At 38.8% G+C, this 19,242-nt stretch overlaps 2 protein-coding genes across 3 annotated transcripts in view; one reads left to right on the top strand and one right to left on the bottom strand.

The window, feature by feature from the left end:
- The window catches only part of LOC124255219 (transcription initiation protein SPT3 homolog), a 94,867-nt gene that overhangs the window by 8,465 nt on the left and 67,160 nt on the right, over window positions 1-19,242 (top strand). Inside the window, exon 2 of one of the 2 annotated variants that reach the window (XM_046689061.1) lies at window positions 2,460-2,559. In XM_046689061.1, coding sequence (XP_046545017.1) covers window positions 2,486-2,559 — 74 coding nt within the window. In that variant the 5' untranslated portion in view covers window positions 2,460-2,485. Of the gene's footprint in view, window positions 1-2,457; window positions 2,560-19,242 lie in introns of both variants that reach the window. The other variant, XM_046689060.1, reaches the window with a different exon arrangement.
- The window catches only part of LOC124255217, a 61,328-nt gene that overhangs the window by 24,060 nt on the left and 18,026 nt on the right, over window positions 1-19,242 (bottom strand). The gene's annotated exons all lie outside the window — the stretch shown is intronic.

Raw genomic sequence — 19,242 nt, 5'->3', positions numbered from 1 at the left:
GTGTAGTTGATACAAGTGTATTTCCAGTCTGACTATATTTTACCAGATTTCATGTACTATATATACTCTGCTGCGTCAACTGTCGGCACTACTCAGCACTGGGGAGGAGTTGTAGTTGTTTCTCTCAGTGTCTGCTGTAGGATTTTGTGACAATGTAGTTGCCATCATGTGTCAGTTCTGAATATTGCAGAACATTAGGATGACTCTGACATCATGAGGAATATGAGAAATCTGTTGATTAATAACTCATTAATTATAGGTGAACATGATGTAATATTTTTATCAGAAAACTGATCTAAAAGGTCACCAGGCACTTCAAGCCAAACATGTCTCTAATGTCCGGCTTAGACACCAGCACTGGGTTTTGGCCGTGTTTAGATGCGGTTCCCTTCCATTACAGTAGAAACCAGTCCTAATAGAAGACTGCCACCACTAAATGATGGAATTTGCCATTGGTATAATAATAGTACAAGAATTTATGGTGTCTGCACTGTTGGAGATGAGAAGCACTAATAAATATCAAGTCCTTTTTGTTTTGACTACTATCATGTACCCAACAAGAGTGAAACATTTAAATGCATTAAACAGATTGATAGTTTAGTAAACATTTTATCTGAAACATTGTCATTCACATCAGTCAGTCTCTCCTCCTCATACTGGCCATCAAACGTCAAATCCTCAGCATCGTGATCCCCCAATAGCACTTCCTCATGGAGTGTCTGCATCGGTTCCTACAGATGTTGAGCAAGAGGATCTTGGGTAGTCTAAAGATGTTCGATGAGGTTTATATCGTGGCTCCTTGTGGGCCATGGTAATGTTTTGATGAACATCTGATGACTAGCAAGGGGATGTTATCAAAATGTTTTAAGACAGGGCTATCCAGTACTTCTAGTAGATAACACTGACCAGTCAGCGTCCTCGGACTGTAATGAGATCCATCTTGCAATCATCACTGTGCCAGCACTAACAAGTTCAGCTGGGTGGATCATCTCCTGGTGATATGACTCGTTAGGATGTTTCCACACAATGACCATCCATGTAGAAGATAGTGTGTTTCATCAGACCAATGAACCCTCCCCCATGTCGGTTATCTTGGAGACTCACCCATGCCAAATGTTCCTCCTGTGTCTGTCTGTGAGGAAGGGACATCTGATTGGATGAAGTATCCTCAGACCAGCTGCCCACAGCCTGATGCTACTAGTTGGGACTCCAGCTTTCCATTGCCGGAGCTGTTCTTTGGCATGGGTCATGGGATTGCATCATGGCAAGATGAATCACATTCGCTGGTCATCCCAAGTCTTGTAGATGATCCTTTACTTCACTAGTGGCCACATGCCTCCTCACAAGGTGACTAATAACTGTGTGTTTGATGTTCAAGTTGGCACCAATGCTATGACAGACATCCCTGCGTAACACATGCTAATAATTTGCCATTGTTTAGTCTCTGAAAGTCTACGTCTTGCAATGTGATGAAAAGTTTATTTTTACACAGTCATCTTTTAATAGTGTTCAGGAAACTGTAGTGCACATATTGCAATTGTGAAGTTTTGTACCAGAATGTGCTTGGTGCCTTCATAGTACATGAATGTATGACCCATAGCTTTTGAGGTATTGTGTGAAGTGCCTGTTTTAAATGTCCATTCCAGTATGCTAGGCTATGATCGATGGAATGTTTGTAGCAAATAAAAACAATCTGTATTGGTTGGTGCTTAGTTAATGCTCAAGTGTATATATTGAAATTTGCCCACCGTGGAATTGACCAACCAATGATCAAATATTGATACAACTGCAGAGGTAAATATGCCCTCTTGAATCTGCCCTGAAAATAACACAATGTAGATTGAATGGTTAAGATAGAGACTGCGTAGTTACACTAAATGGGAATTGGGTGGTTATACTAAATTTGGAATGGGTGGTTACACTGAAATGTGGATTGGGTGGTTATACTTAACTGCACATTGTATATTTTTGATAAAATGCAGAATGTATGTTACAAAAAAAAGAGGATTCATAGGTGTTGCTAAAATGTGGATTGTGTGGTTATGCTAAAATGCGGATTGAAGAGCTAAACTATAATGAGGAAATTGATGATTCCATGAAAATGAGGTTTCACAGGTTAAATAACATTACGATTTGAGGGTTACATTAAATTGTGGATTGTGGTAACGGTAAAGTGAGTATGGGGTTGGCTGATCGTTGTCATGGTTTGTGAGTCATGGTGTCAGTACAGACCAAGCGTTGGCTCGTCACGCCAAGACCTGGGTTCGAATCCCCACATGGGCACAATGTGTGAAGCCCATTTCTGGTGTCCCCGGCGGTGATGTTGCTGGAATATTGCTAAAAGCGGCGTAAAACCAAACTCAGTCAGTCAGTACAGACCATCTTGATATGACTGGAATATTGATGTCTATGGTGTTGAACAACATCCATACCCTGACACGTATTGTTTTGTTTTAGAGCTGCGTGTCCTTAACCTGTGTACAAGATGCAGACTTCGCCCGGAGGGAGTAAAGTGTCGTCCAACACAAACTGGTTCACATCAGAGATACAACAGATGATGTGAGTACAACATATTGTAACATATCTCTCAGTACTAAATGTACCATGTTCACTGTAATCACTGCCCTGGGCTTAATTATAAGATAATATCTTACGCAAGTTAAAGCGTAAAGTTATTTTCAGAGATCCCAAGGTAGTGAACGAACGTTTGAATGTCAGTGTAACTAAAAGTGACAGTAGTTTTGTCAACCATAGAGTTAGTTTGACCTTTTTATAGTGAAAGGTCTGTTATGTGTAAAATAGACTTAACCGTTGGTCAAGTGCTGCTCTGTGGAGCCGAGTGGCTTATTACTGTGACTACTATATCTGTGTAGACAGTAGATACCTACCTTTCGTCCACCCTAAACTGTCAAAGAGTCGCTGATCTGTATCCCACTGACAGTCTATAGCCTAATGGGCAAGATCTGTATGTGGAGAGGCAATATATAGTATATTGGGCAATATCTTAATGTAGAGAGGCAACATATTGCATATTGGGCAATATCTTTATGTGGAGTGGCAATATATTATGTATTGGGCAATATCTTTATGTGGAGAGGCAATATATTATGTATTGGGCAAGATCTGTATGTGAAGAATTAATGTATTGCACACTGGGCGAGATCTGTATGTGGAGTGGCCACATATCATATTGGACAAGATCTGTATGTGGAGCGGCAATATGTTGCATATTGGGCAAGATCTGTATGTGGAGAGGCAATATGTTGCATATTGGGCAAGATCTGTATGTGGAGCGGCAGTACGTCACATATTGGACAAGATCTGTATGTGGAGAGGCAGTATGTCACATATCATATTGGACAAGATCTGTGTGTGGAATGCCAGTGTATTGCATTTTATGCAAGATGAGTATGTGGAAAGGCAATATATAGTGTACTGGGCAAGATCTGTTCGTGGAGTGCCAATATATAGTGTATTGGGCAAGATCTGTATATGAATGGGCATTATATTGCATATTGGACAAGATCTGTATATGTAGAGGCAATATATCTCATATTGGGAATGTATGTAGAATGCCAATGTATTGCACAGAGATTATTACACGAGCTAGTGTATCATATAACTTATACGAAAGAGTGTGCAAGTTTGTATTGTGAGAGCGAGGGCAATACATAATTTTGCACGAGTTTGGTATAAGTCATCTGACACACTTGCTTGAGTGTAATAATTTATTATTCATTTTATACATGTACATTTGTGCAGTAAATCACGGTAAATAAGTCTGACGGCCCTGTTAGTTGACATCGCGTTCAAATGTTTAATAATGTGACAGGCGATGAAATACAGACACAATGGTTGCTAGGCACAAGTGATATGTGCACATATGACATATGTGACACTGGTTATGTTTCACCATATGGATAATTATATGCAAAATCTGTATGTGGAGAGGCAATCCATTGCATATTGGGCAAGATCTGTGTATGGAGTGGCCCCCTTTAAGAGTCTTTCACGAAGGAATACAGGCCACTTCCACTGAAATAGTTTGATTGCTGTTTTGACCTCCCTCGGCACTCTGGTCAGTGTCTAAGGAGACCCTAACGTGGTTTGCATGAGCGGTATGTGACCAGTTTGACCACTGCATCAGGGGCAGGCTCTTCACAAGACCCTTGCTCTTTTTAATCACTTGTCAAGTGTCCATCTCAGGGCCCAGTGACAAAATTAGCAGGATTTTCATCCAATTTATGGTGATTTGCCTGCCCCGTGAGCCTGGGATTCTCTATTGTCGTCTGTTAAGCAGCATACAGATGTAAATGATGAGTATGATTGACAAAAACCTCACGATGAAAAAAAGGTTTGTGGAAGTAATGTAAAAATTGCCAGGCAGATGGTAGCCACTGTTGGCTTATCAAGGAGTATGGTGAAAATGTGGCCAACAGCAGTAGCTCAAACTCTCAACAGCTACTTGAACCTTGTGTGGAGCTCCGACAGCATGTCCCTCCATCTCAATATCCCCCTCCCCCATATTTCACCCCCTCCCCATTTCACCCTCTCCTCTGCACAATTCATATGAACTTGCTGGCTTTAACGTCTCTTATAAAACATGTCCCACTTAAAAATAGTATTATTTGGCCATCAGTTAGAAATTCATGATTGCATTTTCAATGATAAAGAGATTTTTTGGTGATACTTTTGTTTGTCCAAAAAGAAATTGTGCAGCTGGTTCATTGTGCTTGCTGCAGCATTTAGTGAATATGTTGATTTGAATCTGAGGTTGTCGCGAGTAGGGCTCACACTCAGTATTATCAGTACAGTATTGTGAGTCGTTTAATACTTGGTCGTCGTCGACAACACTCACTCCACTTGTGATGCAAACAGCACTGCTTGTGCCTAGTACCAAAGATCCATCAAGACCTTCCACTGGTTAGGTTGTTGGCCAGACTGTGGAATAGGAGGGACACCAAGACAGCTTCAGATGTCAATAGGGATTTTTTGACTCCTTCAAATTTTAAATAAATTTGTTTTTAAAGATTTTTTCCATGAGAAATATTTCATGAAATTGTTCTTGGTCTGCGAGCTCTGTATTTTATGTACTAGTTATAAGGTTTAGTGACAAGTCTTTCATACAGAGTACAGAACGTATGTTTAATGAAACAAGGACCTCCCAACTCATTCTCCTCTATTCTCCCATGGCCCACTCTCCTCCTCTTTCCAGCTAGAGAAATTACAAGGTTTGCGGGTTCCATAATATTAGCATGTTTCCTCATAGAATTATGTAAGAATTGTCTCCAGTATTTTATTTCCTTATTTCACCTCACAACATATCCAAAGAATACCAATGTTCTGATCCAGTTGTCATGTACTGTTATGTCAATGTTCTGATCTAGCTGTAATGTACTGTTATGTCATGTCAATGTTCTGATCCAGCTGTCCTGTACTGTCATGTCATGTCAATGTTCTGATCCAGCTGTCATGTACTGTCATGTCATGTCAATGTTCTGATCCAGCTGTCATGTACTGTCATGTCATGTCAGTGTTCTGATCCAGTTGTCATGTACTGTCATGTCAATGTTCTGATCCAGCTGTCATGTACTGTCATGTCATGTCAATGTTCTGATCCAGCTGTCCTGTACTGTCATGTCATGTCAATGTTCTGATCCAGCTATCATGTACTGTCATGTCAATGTTCTGATCCAGCTGTCGGGTACTGTCGTGTCAATCTTCTGATCCAGCTGTCATGTCAATGTTCTGATCCAGCTGTCCTGTACTGTCGTGTCAATCTTCTGATCCAGCTGTCATGTACTGTCATGTCAATGTTCTGATCCAGCTGTCAATGTACTGTCATGTCAATCTTCTGATCCAGCTGTCGGTGTACTGTCATGTCAATGTTCTGATCCAGCTGTCGGGTACTGTCATGTCAATGTTCTGATCCAGCTGTCATGTACTGTCATGTCAATGTTCTGATCCAGCTGTCGGGTACTGTCATGTCAATGTTCTGATCCAGCTGTCATGTACTGTCATGTCAATGTTCTGATCCAGCTGTCGGGTACTGTCATGTCAATGTTCTGATCCAGCTGTCATGTACTGTCATGTCAATGTTCTGATCCAGCTGTCGGGTACTGTCATGTCAATGTTCTGATCCAGCTGTTGGGTACTGTCATGTCAATGTTCTGATCCAGCTGTCATGTACTGTCATGTCAATGTTCTGATCCAGCTGTCGGGTACTGTCATGTCAATGTTCTGATCCAGCTGCCATGTACTGTCATGTCAGTGTTCTGATCCAGCTGTCGGGTACTGTCATGTCAATCTTCTGATCCAGCTGTCATGTACTGTCATGTCAATGTTCTGATCCAGCTGTCGGGTACTGTCATGTCAGTGCTACAGGATGGTATGGAACCACTGGGAAGTAATATCTGACACTTTGAATGTGGAATGAACCTTAAGTGAAAACTTGATTTTGACAGCGTTCAAGGAAGACTATTCCAGCAGAAGAGTTGAATAAATATTATAATTGGCATTACATATATGAAGAGTTGAATAAATATTATAATTGGCATTACATATATGAAGAGTTGAATAAATATTATAATTGGCATTACATATATGAAGAGTTGAATAAATATTATAATTGGCATTCCATATATGAAGAGTTGAATAAATATTATAATTGGCATTACATATATGAAGAGTTGAATAAATATTATAATTGGCATTACATATATGAAGAGTTGAATAAATATTATAATTGGCATTACATATATGAAGAGTTGAATAAATATTATAATTGGCATTACATATATGAAGAGTTGAATAAATATTATAATTGGCAATACATATATGAAGAGTTGACTAAATATTATAATTGGCATTACATATATGAAGAGTTGACTAAATATTATAATTGGCATTACATATATGAAGAGTTGAATAGAAGTTATGATTGTCATTACATATATAATTTTGGTGCTTTCTCAAAATATCAGTTATATGGTACATTTTCAATAAATTTAAAATCATTTTGTGTGAAACTTTCCTGTAACACTTTATTATTCACTAACACTCAGAAAGACTTCTTTATCTTCCAGCTGGATGGATATGTCAAAAGTCTGTGTGCCGATGTTTCTAATTGTATGAATTATGCATATACTAGCAATCTTTTTAGATCATTTCATATATACATCTATAAAATATTCTTTTAAGATTCAAATCTCCATATACATTTTACATACAAATATTCCTACTTATTGATAAAGTTATGGTATAATCTTTTTACATACAACACCTATTTATCTTGCAAATATTTTAAATGGAATCAGTTTTTTTCTTTCACAATGGAGTGTATAATTAAACATTGTTGAATGCCCGAAATAAACAGCATCCTCCTTGATGTGTGGTTAGATCAACACAGTGTGTGAGGGGAGGGCTTAGTACCGGGGAGGTGTGAGGTTTGAACAGCATAAACAGCCTCTCTATCATTACCTGGCTACGCAAAGACAGGCTACTATTGAAATCTTGTTACTTGGTTTCCACACATAGTTTGAGCCCTCTTTCAACCAATCAATGAGCTGTCTCCATGCGATGTTGAGAACAAAAGCTTATCGGATGTGTTGAGCAGTGTCCAATATTGCATCTTCATCTCTACCCATTCACAGAACACTTCGCAGGTGCAACAACTGAGATTTCAACCAATGGAGAACTTTGGAATTTTTTTCTCCTTTTGACCAAACTCATTATAAGTATTAGCTGGTGAAAATAGTTTTAATCACTTAAACAAGGCCATTATTGAAGCATATGTTTAGTCGTCTGTGTCACTTCTCAAGTCTATTAACTCTTTTAGGCGGTAAAATTGCAGGGTTTTTTGTGACGTAACCCCCCCAGTGGGGGACTTTTGTTCTATGGCTGGGACTCGTTCCGGCTGAACGCACATGGAGTTGTGTTTGCATGGCGGTGCAGTAGAGCTCAGCTGCGAGGGGTGCTGCCCCAGTCTGCAGCTGTTTTCCTTGTAACTGTTTCAGGATGGCATAATCAGTGCACTCGTTAGGAGCAAAAGTAATAAATTCGAAACCTAGGTGAATGAATTATTGTCTTTTGAAAAGCAGTGATACCAGGGGTTGTGAAAATCCAGAAAAGGTTGAACGTGTTTATTGATTATGTATAATTCATTAGCCTTGTTTTTGATACATGTGTGCAGGAATGAAAAAATCTACGAGGAACACAGGATTTACAACTTGTTAAAACTTGGTTTGCTCATCTGGTCTTTTTTATAAATGTCAGATTTATTGCTTCAGACTTTCATTGGAAAATTTATGTAATTTTATATGGTAGCAGCTTTTTTTATAAAATGAATAAATAACTGCAAGTTTCAGCAAGTTGAATTGTACAATGAATTAATAGTTTTTGTAATAATACTGAATAGATATCTTATGTATATACAGAACAGTGGAACATTAATTACTACTACTGATAGTGACATTTTGATATGACATGTAGTGGTTAAAACATAAGTTCTTGAAATATTATATGTGTACTTTATGAACTGTTAAGTTTTGAAGTGTTTGGGCAAATTGAGCGTTTAAACGTGACTCTGTGAATAATACAGGACTGATGTAATGGTAGCTGTTACACCCATCTGACTCACATGCTACATTTCCACATTTGTAAATAGAATAACCACTGTGACTGATGCTTATCAAGAACACTAGAAAATGACACAGATTTGAGTCACTAATACATTCTGAGAATTGACTGGATTTTGAAAGTGACCAAAGTTTCTTTCATCCCAGAGTATATTCTAAGTGTTATAGTAAGTCCTTGGTGGCGATTGTGTAAACCCTGGGATAACAGGACAGGTCCTTGGTGGCGATTGTGTAAACCTGGGGATAACAGGACAGGACCTCCTGCCAGTGTTAGAAACATTTCAAAATATCCCGCTGGACCACAGGACCAGTGAGCAGTAGTGGTGGTCCGATTAATTGAAATAATCGAAGATTGGTTGCAATGACTTAACGACCAAGCAATCGATCATGTTTTCTCATAATCGAACACAAACAATTTTGGCACACTTGTTTGCATTAACAACATTTTTCACAAGGTAGGTTTTGTCTGTTACATTTCTAAGTGCTACAAGCTCGTTCCTTGTCATGATTGAAATTATCTTAAAGATTCCAGGAATTTTATGTTCCTAACATACTAGTCATCCTTTAAAGATGTGAAATTTGTAAATGAATTTTGTGCAATTTGCAAAAAACACCGAAGTACATGTTTTTTCTATATTTTTATGCATTAACAAACATAACCAGGAAAATTTGATAAATGACGCTAACCAATTTTTTTCGATGATTGATCGGTTGTAATGAACCAATCATCAATTGTGAGATTATAACCAATTCCCAACACTAGTGAGCAGACAATAATTAGTGGTCCTGTCTGTATTTCATTGGTCCAAAATAACATTCGTAGATTTAATTAACTATCAGTGCTATTATATTCATTTGAACTTGTAACATCTTTTAAATTAAAAAAACAGGATCACTGGAAACTTATCATTTAGTGGTCCTGATTTTACTAGTCAGGGACCACAGGACCAGTGTAGATCTTGTTCACTCCCCTGGCCATTGATGTATTACGTATGGTGGTCATGTGTAACAGCAGGGTGTTTGTTGCTGGAATGAACTCCTGGTAGTTGGTGATTGTTTTGCACGTATATTCCATGGCCAGTTTGGCTGTCAAGGTGACCTCAATTAGTTGCTGATTATATTATCACTATCATTTAATAAAGATTGGTTTCAGAATTGACATTGTCCTGTTTGGCAAGCCACAAATAAACATCACTAAGTCTTTACTGGCTTATGTTGATTTCTACACTTAAATCTCCTGTTAGCACCCATGGTACATCCATGACATAGTTAACCCCATGCAGTGATATAAACATTTTTAGACCACTAGACTTTTTAATAGTAACTTGTAGCAAAACCTGTAGAAATGTCACCTTTCAACCTGTCCTTGTACCCCACATGGGTACAATGTGTGAAGCCCATTTTAGGGTGTCCCCTGCCATGATGTTGCTGGAATATTGCTAAATTGGGCAGATAAGCAAGGGCTACAGGAAAACCATGATGTTTTCTCTCTTTATGGAAACAGTTTTAACTTTGACATAATACCCACATTTGATATGCATTTCAATGTGGCTGTTGCAACAGTAATGCTGTTCAGTAGGTTTAATTAATCAGCACACTAATACACACTGAACCAAACATGGATATAATAGAATATATTTCTAGGAGATGTATGAGAAGTTCAACAGATTTTGAGGGGCAAGCATGCTCAACAACGTCTTGTGCCATACCTGTACTTGTTTCGTATTTCTGTGTATACATTAGGGTTGCATGGACACACGTATCATAGTGCTAAATACTTCAGTTCATCTTGTTAGATAAATGCTTTGTGCAATACCCAAGGATACTCAATATTCGAAGCCCTCGCATAGATGATCAGAACATTTATCATTACAGCAGATATTTCTACAAAGATTTATGGAGATGCTTTACAGTAGCTCCTGTAGTAGGTCTCTCCCACAAGCAGGTGGGCAAACCAGTCAATAACTACACTGTCACATTTGTTTGTGTGCGATATTCCCTTCAGACAATGGGCGGGGGAGTATAGATGACTTTGTCTGCCTGTTGTGCTAGTGGTGTAGGACTGAGTGGGAAGACAGCTGAAGCAGTGGTAAAATCATCTTGCCTTGCTATTACATAACAAGCCTCAGTGAGACAACATCACTGGATGTTTAATTACTGGGTGCTGATATTGGTGTAGTGTTAACAGCCTGTCATCAGATTCACATGGGGTCACTGAAGGAAGCTTTGTGAAACATTTGTTCAAGCTTTTCAGGTGGATGACTACCTGTAAATACTCAGATGTTGAAGCTGTCAAGAAACATTTGCTTCCCATGCTAAAGGCCTGAGTTTGATTCCCAACATAGTGCTTGTTGCTGCTGTCACTCACTCACTCACTCACTCACTCACTCACTCACTCACTCACTCACTCACTCACTCACTCACTCACTCACTCACTCACTCACTCACTCACTCACTCACTCACTCACTCACTCACTCACTCACTCACTCACTCCTCCTCCTCTCACTCACTCACTCACTCACTCACTCACTCACTCACTCACTCACTCACTCACTCACTCACTCACTCACTCACTCACTCACTCACTCACTCACTCACTCACTCACTCACTCACTCACTCACTCACTCACTCACTCACTCACTCACTCACTCACTCACTCAGTGCCCAGTCAAAACTTCTTACCCCTCTGATGATAAATGTGAATAAATACAGTTCTGCTCAATTAGATTTTGTGTATGACAACCAGCAAACCATGTAGCATCTTCTTGTGGGGTGAAGAACTGTCCCGAGTTTATGACAGACTGGTATCCATCAACTTGACACAGTGGAGGCTACTATTACACCGCACTAAGGGCCCTCCCTCTTCAATAGGGGGGATTCCCGAGAAGGAGACCCCGATATATACAACTGCGGAGATTCTTTTGTTACCCCGGGTACTTTACACCACCCACACATGAGAATAAACCAGAGCTGACCCTGAAACGGGTGGGTGGGAAACAGGTGCTTGTATGCATGGATGATTAGCATGGTTTTTCTGGTCACAAGGTGTACCTAACAACAGAGGCTGATCCCAGCATGTATAAATAGAACAGTATGAAAGACCAAGGTGTAATTCTGTTCAAGGTTACCACAACCTACTTTCTCTTAGATGATCTGGAATGACCTGAATTCTGAGTGCATCTTAAGGGTTAATACGCATATATGTATATCAACAGATTTACTATAGTAAGGTGAAAGAATTGGGTGGTGCTTTTTCTCGAGTAATGTATATTGTTGTATAAGTGATATGTGTATGTCATATGTTTGAACCTATGTGCTGAATTGTTGATAAGGTTCTACAGACAGCAGGAATAATGTTGGAGTTGCATAGGAGTCATAGGTGGATGTTCTATTGGTGGGTGTTCTATTGATGTGTGTTCTATTGGTGAATGTTCTATTGATGGGTGTTCTATTGATGGATGTTCTATTGGTGGATGTTCTGCTGTGGGATGTTCACTGACTGGGTGTTTTATAAAGGATGTTAGAAGGTGGGGTGTTCAATAATGGAATATTCAGTGGTGGAGGTGTTCCTCGTTGGGGTGTTCTATCGATGGTGAAGTGTTCTAAAGTGGGGTGCTCAATGGTTAAGTGTGATGGTGGGAAGTTCAAATTTATAGATAAAGCCATGGAATTTTCATTTATATGTTCAGACCTACGTTTGAAAAGATATAATCTGGTTAAGTACTGATTTCTCCAAGATATGCTTTTACCCAATAATGAGAATAGATTTTTTTCCAAACCTAGGTACTGGTTCATATTTAGCTTATAAACAACAAATTTATTTGATCAGAAATGTCTTGAATAGGAAAAGACCAGAGAAGTGTATTTTTATGCCCACGCCATATATGGCTAGGGGCATATAGGGTTACCCTCCGTGTCTGTCCGTACGTACGAAACAGGGAATGTACTCTATCCACTTCTCCACAAAAAACGCTTTGTGGAATTCAATGAACTTATACATGGGTTTTCTTGGGACTCTAATGGTGTGCATCTCATATTTTGTTTTTGTATTTTATGTTTTTTTGTAAGTTTAGAGACATTTGAACTTAGATAAATTTTGCTGAATTTCTCTATGATGATAGTGTAATAGGGGGATGAAGTCTATCCACTTCTCCACAAAAACTGCTCAACAGAATTGAATGAACTTCTACATCTCTTCCGTAGGGACTCTAAGGTGTGCATTTCATAATTTTTTATGCAATTTCTTAATTTTGTCACTTTTACAGATGTTTGAACTTAGTTGAATTTTGTTCTATTCAGCCTGTTCGTTCCATCCAACAGGGGGTGTACGTTATCCACTTCTCTTCAAAAACTACTTTATGGAATTCATTTAGATTACACATGTGCTTTATAGGGACTCTAAAGGTGTGCATCTCAGATTTTGATTTTGTATTTTATTTATTTTTCCAATTTTAATGCCGTTTGAACTTACATAAATTTTGTTGAATTTCTCTCTGAATATAGTGTTGTAGGGGGTGAAGTCTATCCACTTCTCCACAAAAGCTGCTCAACAGAATTGATTGAGCTTCTACGTGTGTTTCCTTGGAACTCTGAAGGTGTGCATCTCATACCTTGTTCATCCAATTTCTTAATTTTGTCACTTCTACAGATGTTTCATCTTAGTTGAATGTGGTCTATTCATCCTGTTCGTCCCATACAACAGGGGGTGTACGTTATCCACTTCTTCTCAAAAACCACTGCTCAAAACTCATTTAGCTTAGATATGTCTTTTATAGAGACTAAAGGTGTGCATCTCATATTTTGTTTTTGTATTTTATATTTTTTGGTATGTTTAGAGACATTTGAACTTAGATAAATTTTGTTGAATTTCTTTCTGATGATAGTGAAATAGGGGATTAGGTCTATCCACTTCTCCACAAAAACTGCTCAACAGAATTGATTAAGCTTATACGTGTGTTTCATTGGGACTCGAAAGGTGTGCATCTCATAGTTGCATGGATGTTTATTGAACTTGTTCGTGAATTTTGTTCAATTATTGATCTTTATATGATAATAGGTTGTGTTATCTAACCCCTCAACACATTGTTTTTAGTGTTTTCAAGTACTTCAGTGGGACCCTGAATGTGTGAACACTTCCTACAGCACCCTGGACACAATTGTTTCTTGTATTTTCAGTTTCAGGAAGAACCCTTTAGAAACAGGAAATAGCAGGAAAATGAATCCTTTTTTTTCAAAGTTATTTTCAAGTTACATTTTGGCTGTGAACAGTTTCCAGTCTAACATGAGGTTACATAGATGTTTATTATTCCTTAATCTAGTAAGGAATAGTGTGTTTAAAGCTTCTCACACCAAACTGCCGGGCTTGATTCCCAACATGGATGCAGTGTTTCATGACCTGTTCTGATGTCTGCCACCATCATATTGCTGGGATGTTGCTGAAAGCAGGCTGAAACCAAACTCACTCACTCACTCACTCACTCACTCACTCACTCACTCACTCACTCACTCACTCACTCACTCACTCACTCACTCACTCACTCACTCACTCACTCACTCACTCGCTTGGACTATGGACAGAATACAAAGTCTATCATGTTGCTGCAGGTATATAGTCTTGATTGTTCTGTAGCAATGATCACGGTGAATATTGAAGGTCAATACCCTTTCAAAAGTACATTGTGATTTTGAAATGTTTGCATGTTCCATTTTCTGGACATTTCCATGTTTGAGAATATGTTCGAAGATGACAGGGAGACCATCTTCTAGCTGACAGATACAACATGTAAAGACTGTTTTGTGGCGAACGTATACAGGGATGGTCAGGTCATTCGGGGGGGGGAGAAGAGAACAAGGAAATGTTCCCAGTGTGGTTTTTATTGGCTTGTTTTGCCACAGCGTGTCAGGAAGTGCTGGGATGACAGCTTTCCTATGGTATGAACTTCAAAGACCTAGACATGAGCGATGGAAAATGACAGCAGCACGATGTATATATCTCCTGGCAACTTATTTTCTGTGTATTTTACAACTGGTTCACATGTTATCATTGGTTACTGTGAGGCATGTGGTAGAGATGTTGATATTTACATGTACAACTGCTTTCCTCACTATATGTGTTATGACTGTGTTATGTGTTACAGTCATCATAGCAAGGCCTATGTTTGTGTTAAAGTGGCTAGTTCTGACATAGCATTGATATCACCTTAATCAACAGGTTCATCATATATAGGGTTGTGTGATTCTTTAGTCTTAATTCTAAGTGTATATGAGTTACGACAGTCGCAACATTAAGGTCACCTTAAGCAACAGGTTCATTGTAGAACTGTGTGAGTCAATTGTCTTAATTAGAAGTACATGTATATGAGTTACGACAGTCGTAGCATTAAGGTCACCTTAAGCAACAGGTTCATCGTAGCACTGTGTGAGTCATTGGTCTTAATTAGAAGTACATGTATATGAGTTACGACAGTCGTAGCATTAAGGTCACCTTAAGCAACAGGTTCATCGTAGCACTGTGTGAGTCATTGGTCTTAATTAGAAGTACATGTATATGAGTTACGACAGTCGTAGCATTAAGGTCACTTTACAGATCAAGGTGATTGAAACAATCTACTCATTAGTCTTTGTTGAAGAGTAGAAGTTACGACAGTCGTAGCAATAAGGTCACTTTACAGATCAAGGTGATTGAAACAATCCACTCATTAGTCTTTGTTGAAGAGTAGAAGTTACGACAGTCGTAGCATTAAGGTCACTTTACAGATCAAGGTGATTGAAACAATCCACTCATTAGTCTTTGTTGAAGAGTAGAAGTTACGACAGTCGTAGCATTAAGGTCACTTTACAGATCAAGGTGATTGAAGCAATCCACTCACAGATCAAGGTGATTGAAACAATCCACTCATTAGTCTTTGTTGAAGAGTAGAAGTTACGACAGTCGTAGCATTAAGGTCACTTTACAGATCAAGGTGATTGAAACAATCCACTCATTAGTCTTTGTTGAAGAGTAGAAGTTCGCGACAGTCAGTAGCATTAAGGTCACTTTACAGATCAAGGTGATTGAAACAATCCACTCATTAGTCTTTGTTGAAGAGTAGAAGTTACGACAATTACAGTAGCATTAAGGTCACTTTACAGATCAAGGTGATTGAAACAATCCACTCATTAGTCTTTGTTGAAGAGTAGAAGTTACGACAGTCGTAGCATTAAGGTCACTTTACAGATCAAGGTGATTGAAGCAATCCACTCATTAGTCTTTGTTGAAGAGTAGAAGTTACGACAGTCGTAGCATTAAGGTCACTTTACAGATCAAGGTCAAGTGATTGAAGCAATCCACTCATTAGTCTTTGTTGAAGAGTAGAAGTTACGACAGTTAAGTAGCATTAAGGTCACTTTACAGATCAAGCATTAAGGTCACTTTACTGATCAAGTGATTGAAACAATCCACTCATTAGTCTTTGTTGAAGAGTAGAAGTTACGACAGTCGTAGCATTAAGGTCACTTTACAGATCAAGGTGATTGAAGCAATCCACTCATTAGTCTTTGTTGAAGAGTAGAAGTTACGACAGTCGTAGCATTAAGGTCACTTTACAGATCAAGGTGATTGAAGCAATCCACTCATTAGTCTTTGTTGAAGAGTAGAAGTTACGACAGTCGTAGCATTAAGGTCACTTTACAGATCAAGGTGATTGAAACAATCCACTCATTAGTCTTTGTTGAAGAGTAGAAGTTACGACAGTTGTAGCATTAAGGTCACTTTACAGATCAAGGTGATTGAAGCAATCCACTCATTAGTCTTTGTTGAAGAGTAGAAGTTACGACAGTTGTAGCATTAAGGTCACTTTACAGATCAAGGTGATTGAAGCAATCCACTCATTAGTCTTTGTTGAAGAGTAGAAGTTACGACAGTCGTAGCATAATCAGCACTGAAGGGAACAGGGTGCTTGATCTGGTTTTACAGACTGATCATAGGGATACTTGTCTTTAGTTTTGTTACGATGACTAAATTCCAACATTCACTTTGAAGAATGGGATCAGATGACAGTACTTCAGGGGTTGATAGCAGTACTGTTAGAAGTTGTGATATTAGTTCAGTGCATAATAAGTAAGTACACGCTGCATGAAATGCATTGCACTGATCAAACATGCCCTTGTTAATATTCAGACAAAATGTTTCACAATCTGAACTATACAAATAATACAGAAATGGACCAAAATCTGTAACTACAGATTGAAATACAACTGTAAGAATGCATTTGTACAATAACTTATTTCCCATTATGTCCCATTGTGCCCTGCAGAGTTATTGCTGGAAGTGGCGTAAAACTAAACTCACTCACTCACTATTGCCTGGGATGACCCATGACACTGTACATCGTCATGTGGTAGTCGGTAGGATCATCTATCTTAGGCTTCATTAAGATTAAGTGTTGCTCGGAAACCTTTCAAAAAAAGAGTTCATCCGAAAGATCATAATGAAAAATCTTTTCAACTCAGGATTAATCCATCCTTTCAGGATGTTTTTTGAAGAGATAATCCATTATCCCAGTTTTGTACTCCTTTCTCTGAACTTTGATAGGAATCTTTGAATTAATCAAAGAGTCGAGACAGGAGACTGACAAGCGGGTTATATTGGCCACTGGAAATAAGCGGTAAGCCGAGGAATTGGTTCCGAGTATAACTGATATTGGTAAGCAATCCATTACAAGTGTAAGAAGGAACATCACCTCCCATGACCTTGGCGCAGATTAATTGACTCAGTCACATTGGCGATGCTCCGTGGAACAATCAGCCATGAGAGAGAGGTCCCATGATGTTAAAAGACAAGCATAAACTGATAAGACCTACAGTTCTGGGAGCAAATTAACCGGCACCTTATTTGTCAAAGGGTTTGTCAGTTTGAAGGCTCTTCTATAGATTTGCCTCAATAACAGAGAGTGGTGAAAAGACTAGTGTAGAGGTCGTGCCCTCGAGATGTGACCTTTGTTCTGGTCAAATCCATCATGTGACGGTGACATTGTCACATTGACGGTGTGCATCACTCTGCGGACATGACAAACATGGCCGTGTGCGAATGAGAACTGGGGGGACTCATTGTATGGGCCTTTCAAATGTCTTTTTTGTGTAAGGGAAAATGGTACATGGTGTTGTGTCAGGGTTGTGTTGGTGTTGTGTCGTGCAGTATTGCAATGCTGAGTCACTGACTCCTTATAATGCTTCTGTATCATCCCATACTGTTTATGATCTGAGGAAGTACTAAGAAATTTCAGGAATGTAGTCTTTGGTCATTTGCATTTTGTTTTAAAAATATACCTTCATATGTTTATTCCATTACAATGCTCAAATATTAACTGGACCACTTTTCAGAAGCCAAAAGTAATAAATCACTTGCTTTTGAGTTTTGGAGACCAAGTCCCTATTGAACTTGTCAACAGAAACTGAACCCCTCAATTTGGTGTTTTGGTCTGCCCTTGTATTGTAATTCCTGACAGCATAAATATTTTAAAATATAGCAGTTTTTTTAGGCTTGAAATAATACCTATCACTTTAGTAAGCATTCATTTCATTCATGGAGCTGGTGGACCTGTTTGCTAGCTCTGGATGAGGACTAGCTCGTTCTGGTAGTTAGGATCAACGGATAGACTAAGTTCGATGTGACACTCAAGTAAAGTGAGTGAGTGAGTATATTTTTATGTCGCTTTTAGTAAGATTCCAGGAATATCACAGCGGCTGACACCAGAAATGGGCTTCACACACTGTACCCATGTCAGGAATCAAACCCGGGTCTTCGGTGTGACAAGCGAACACTTGTACAATGGGGCTACCCCACCCCCCCACTCAAGTAAAGTCAACTGTGACCATTTATTGCACTGTATTCATGTAACACCCAACTGGGGATTTACAAAGTAGTGTGTTCCTGTTTATGTTGTGTGTTGAGGAGCACATATTGATTCTTGTGGCTCTGATAGACCACAGTTTTACAGATATGTTTTTCTCTCTGAACTTAACTGGTCTGTTTGTGTCGGTTTATCGTGTGTTTTCTGTCCTACATGCATGTTTCCACCATTGATGACACTGTGGAAGTTACAGATATGTACTGAATGGAAGCCAAGTGTATTTCTTGTAGTGTTGTTTCATGGGAATGAACAAAGCTGGGTTTCTTAAACAGGGTTGTATGTCATATCTACAAAATTAGAAACAATGTTTGATTTCTCTACATATAATTAGCATAAACAGCAAATATGTTTGTTAGAGAATTATTCATGTAAATGTACATTTTTTTAAATGTTCAGTAAATGATTTCCTTCTTTTACAGAAAAAAATCATCTTTGACAAAATGTTTATTAAGCAATGAATAAAAAGTCTCTGAGAGTTTTTCCTATTTCTGTAAACGATGCTGTTGATGACAATCTAGAACTTTCAGCCTCCAACTAAAAGCCCCGTGTATTGGGGAAGAGGATGTGAGGCCTACAGGATTGTCAGTGACTTTGTATCCCAGAACACCGAAAGGCTATGATCAATTTCAGAAATCCCAAGTTTTTATATGGAATTAGGTGGGTCCTTTTAGCCTTCAGCCCTTCTTCATTGTTGTATATGAATCATTGCAGTGA

Source organism: Haliotis rubra, unplaced genomic scaffold, assembly GCF_003918875.1.
Source record: "Haliotis rubra isolate DU_JTF1 unplaced genomic scaffold, ASM391887v1 Scf598, whole genome shotgun sequence".
Taxonomy (NCBI): Eukaryota; Metazoa; Mollusca; class Gastropoda; order Lepetellida; family Haliotidae; genus Haliotis; species Haliotis rubra.
The sequence above is the reverse complement of the archived record's forward strand: the minus strand, read 5'-3'. Positions and strand labels throughout refer to the sequence as shown.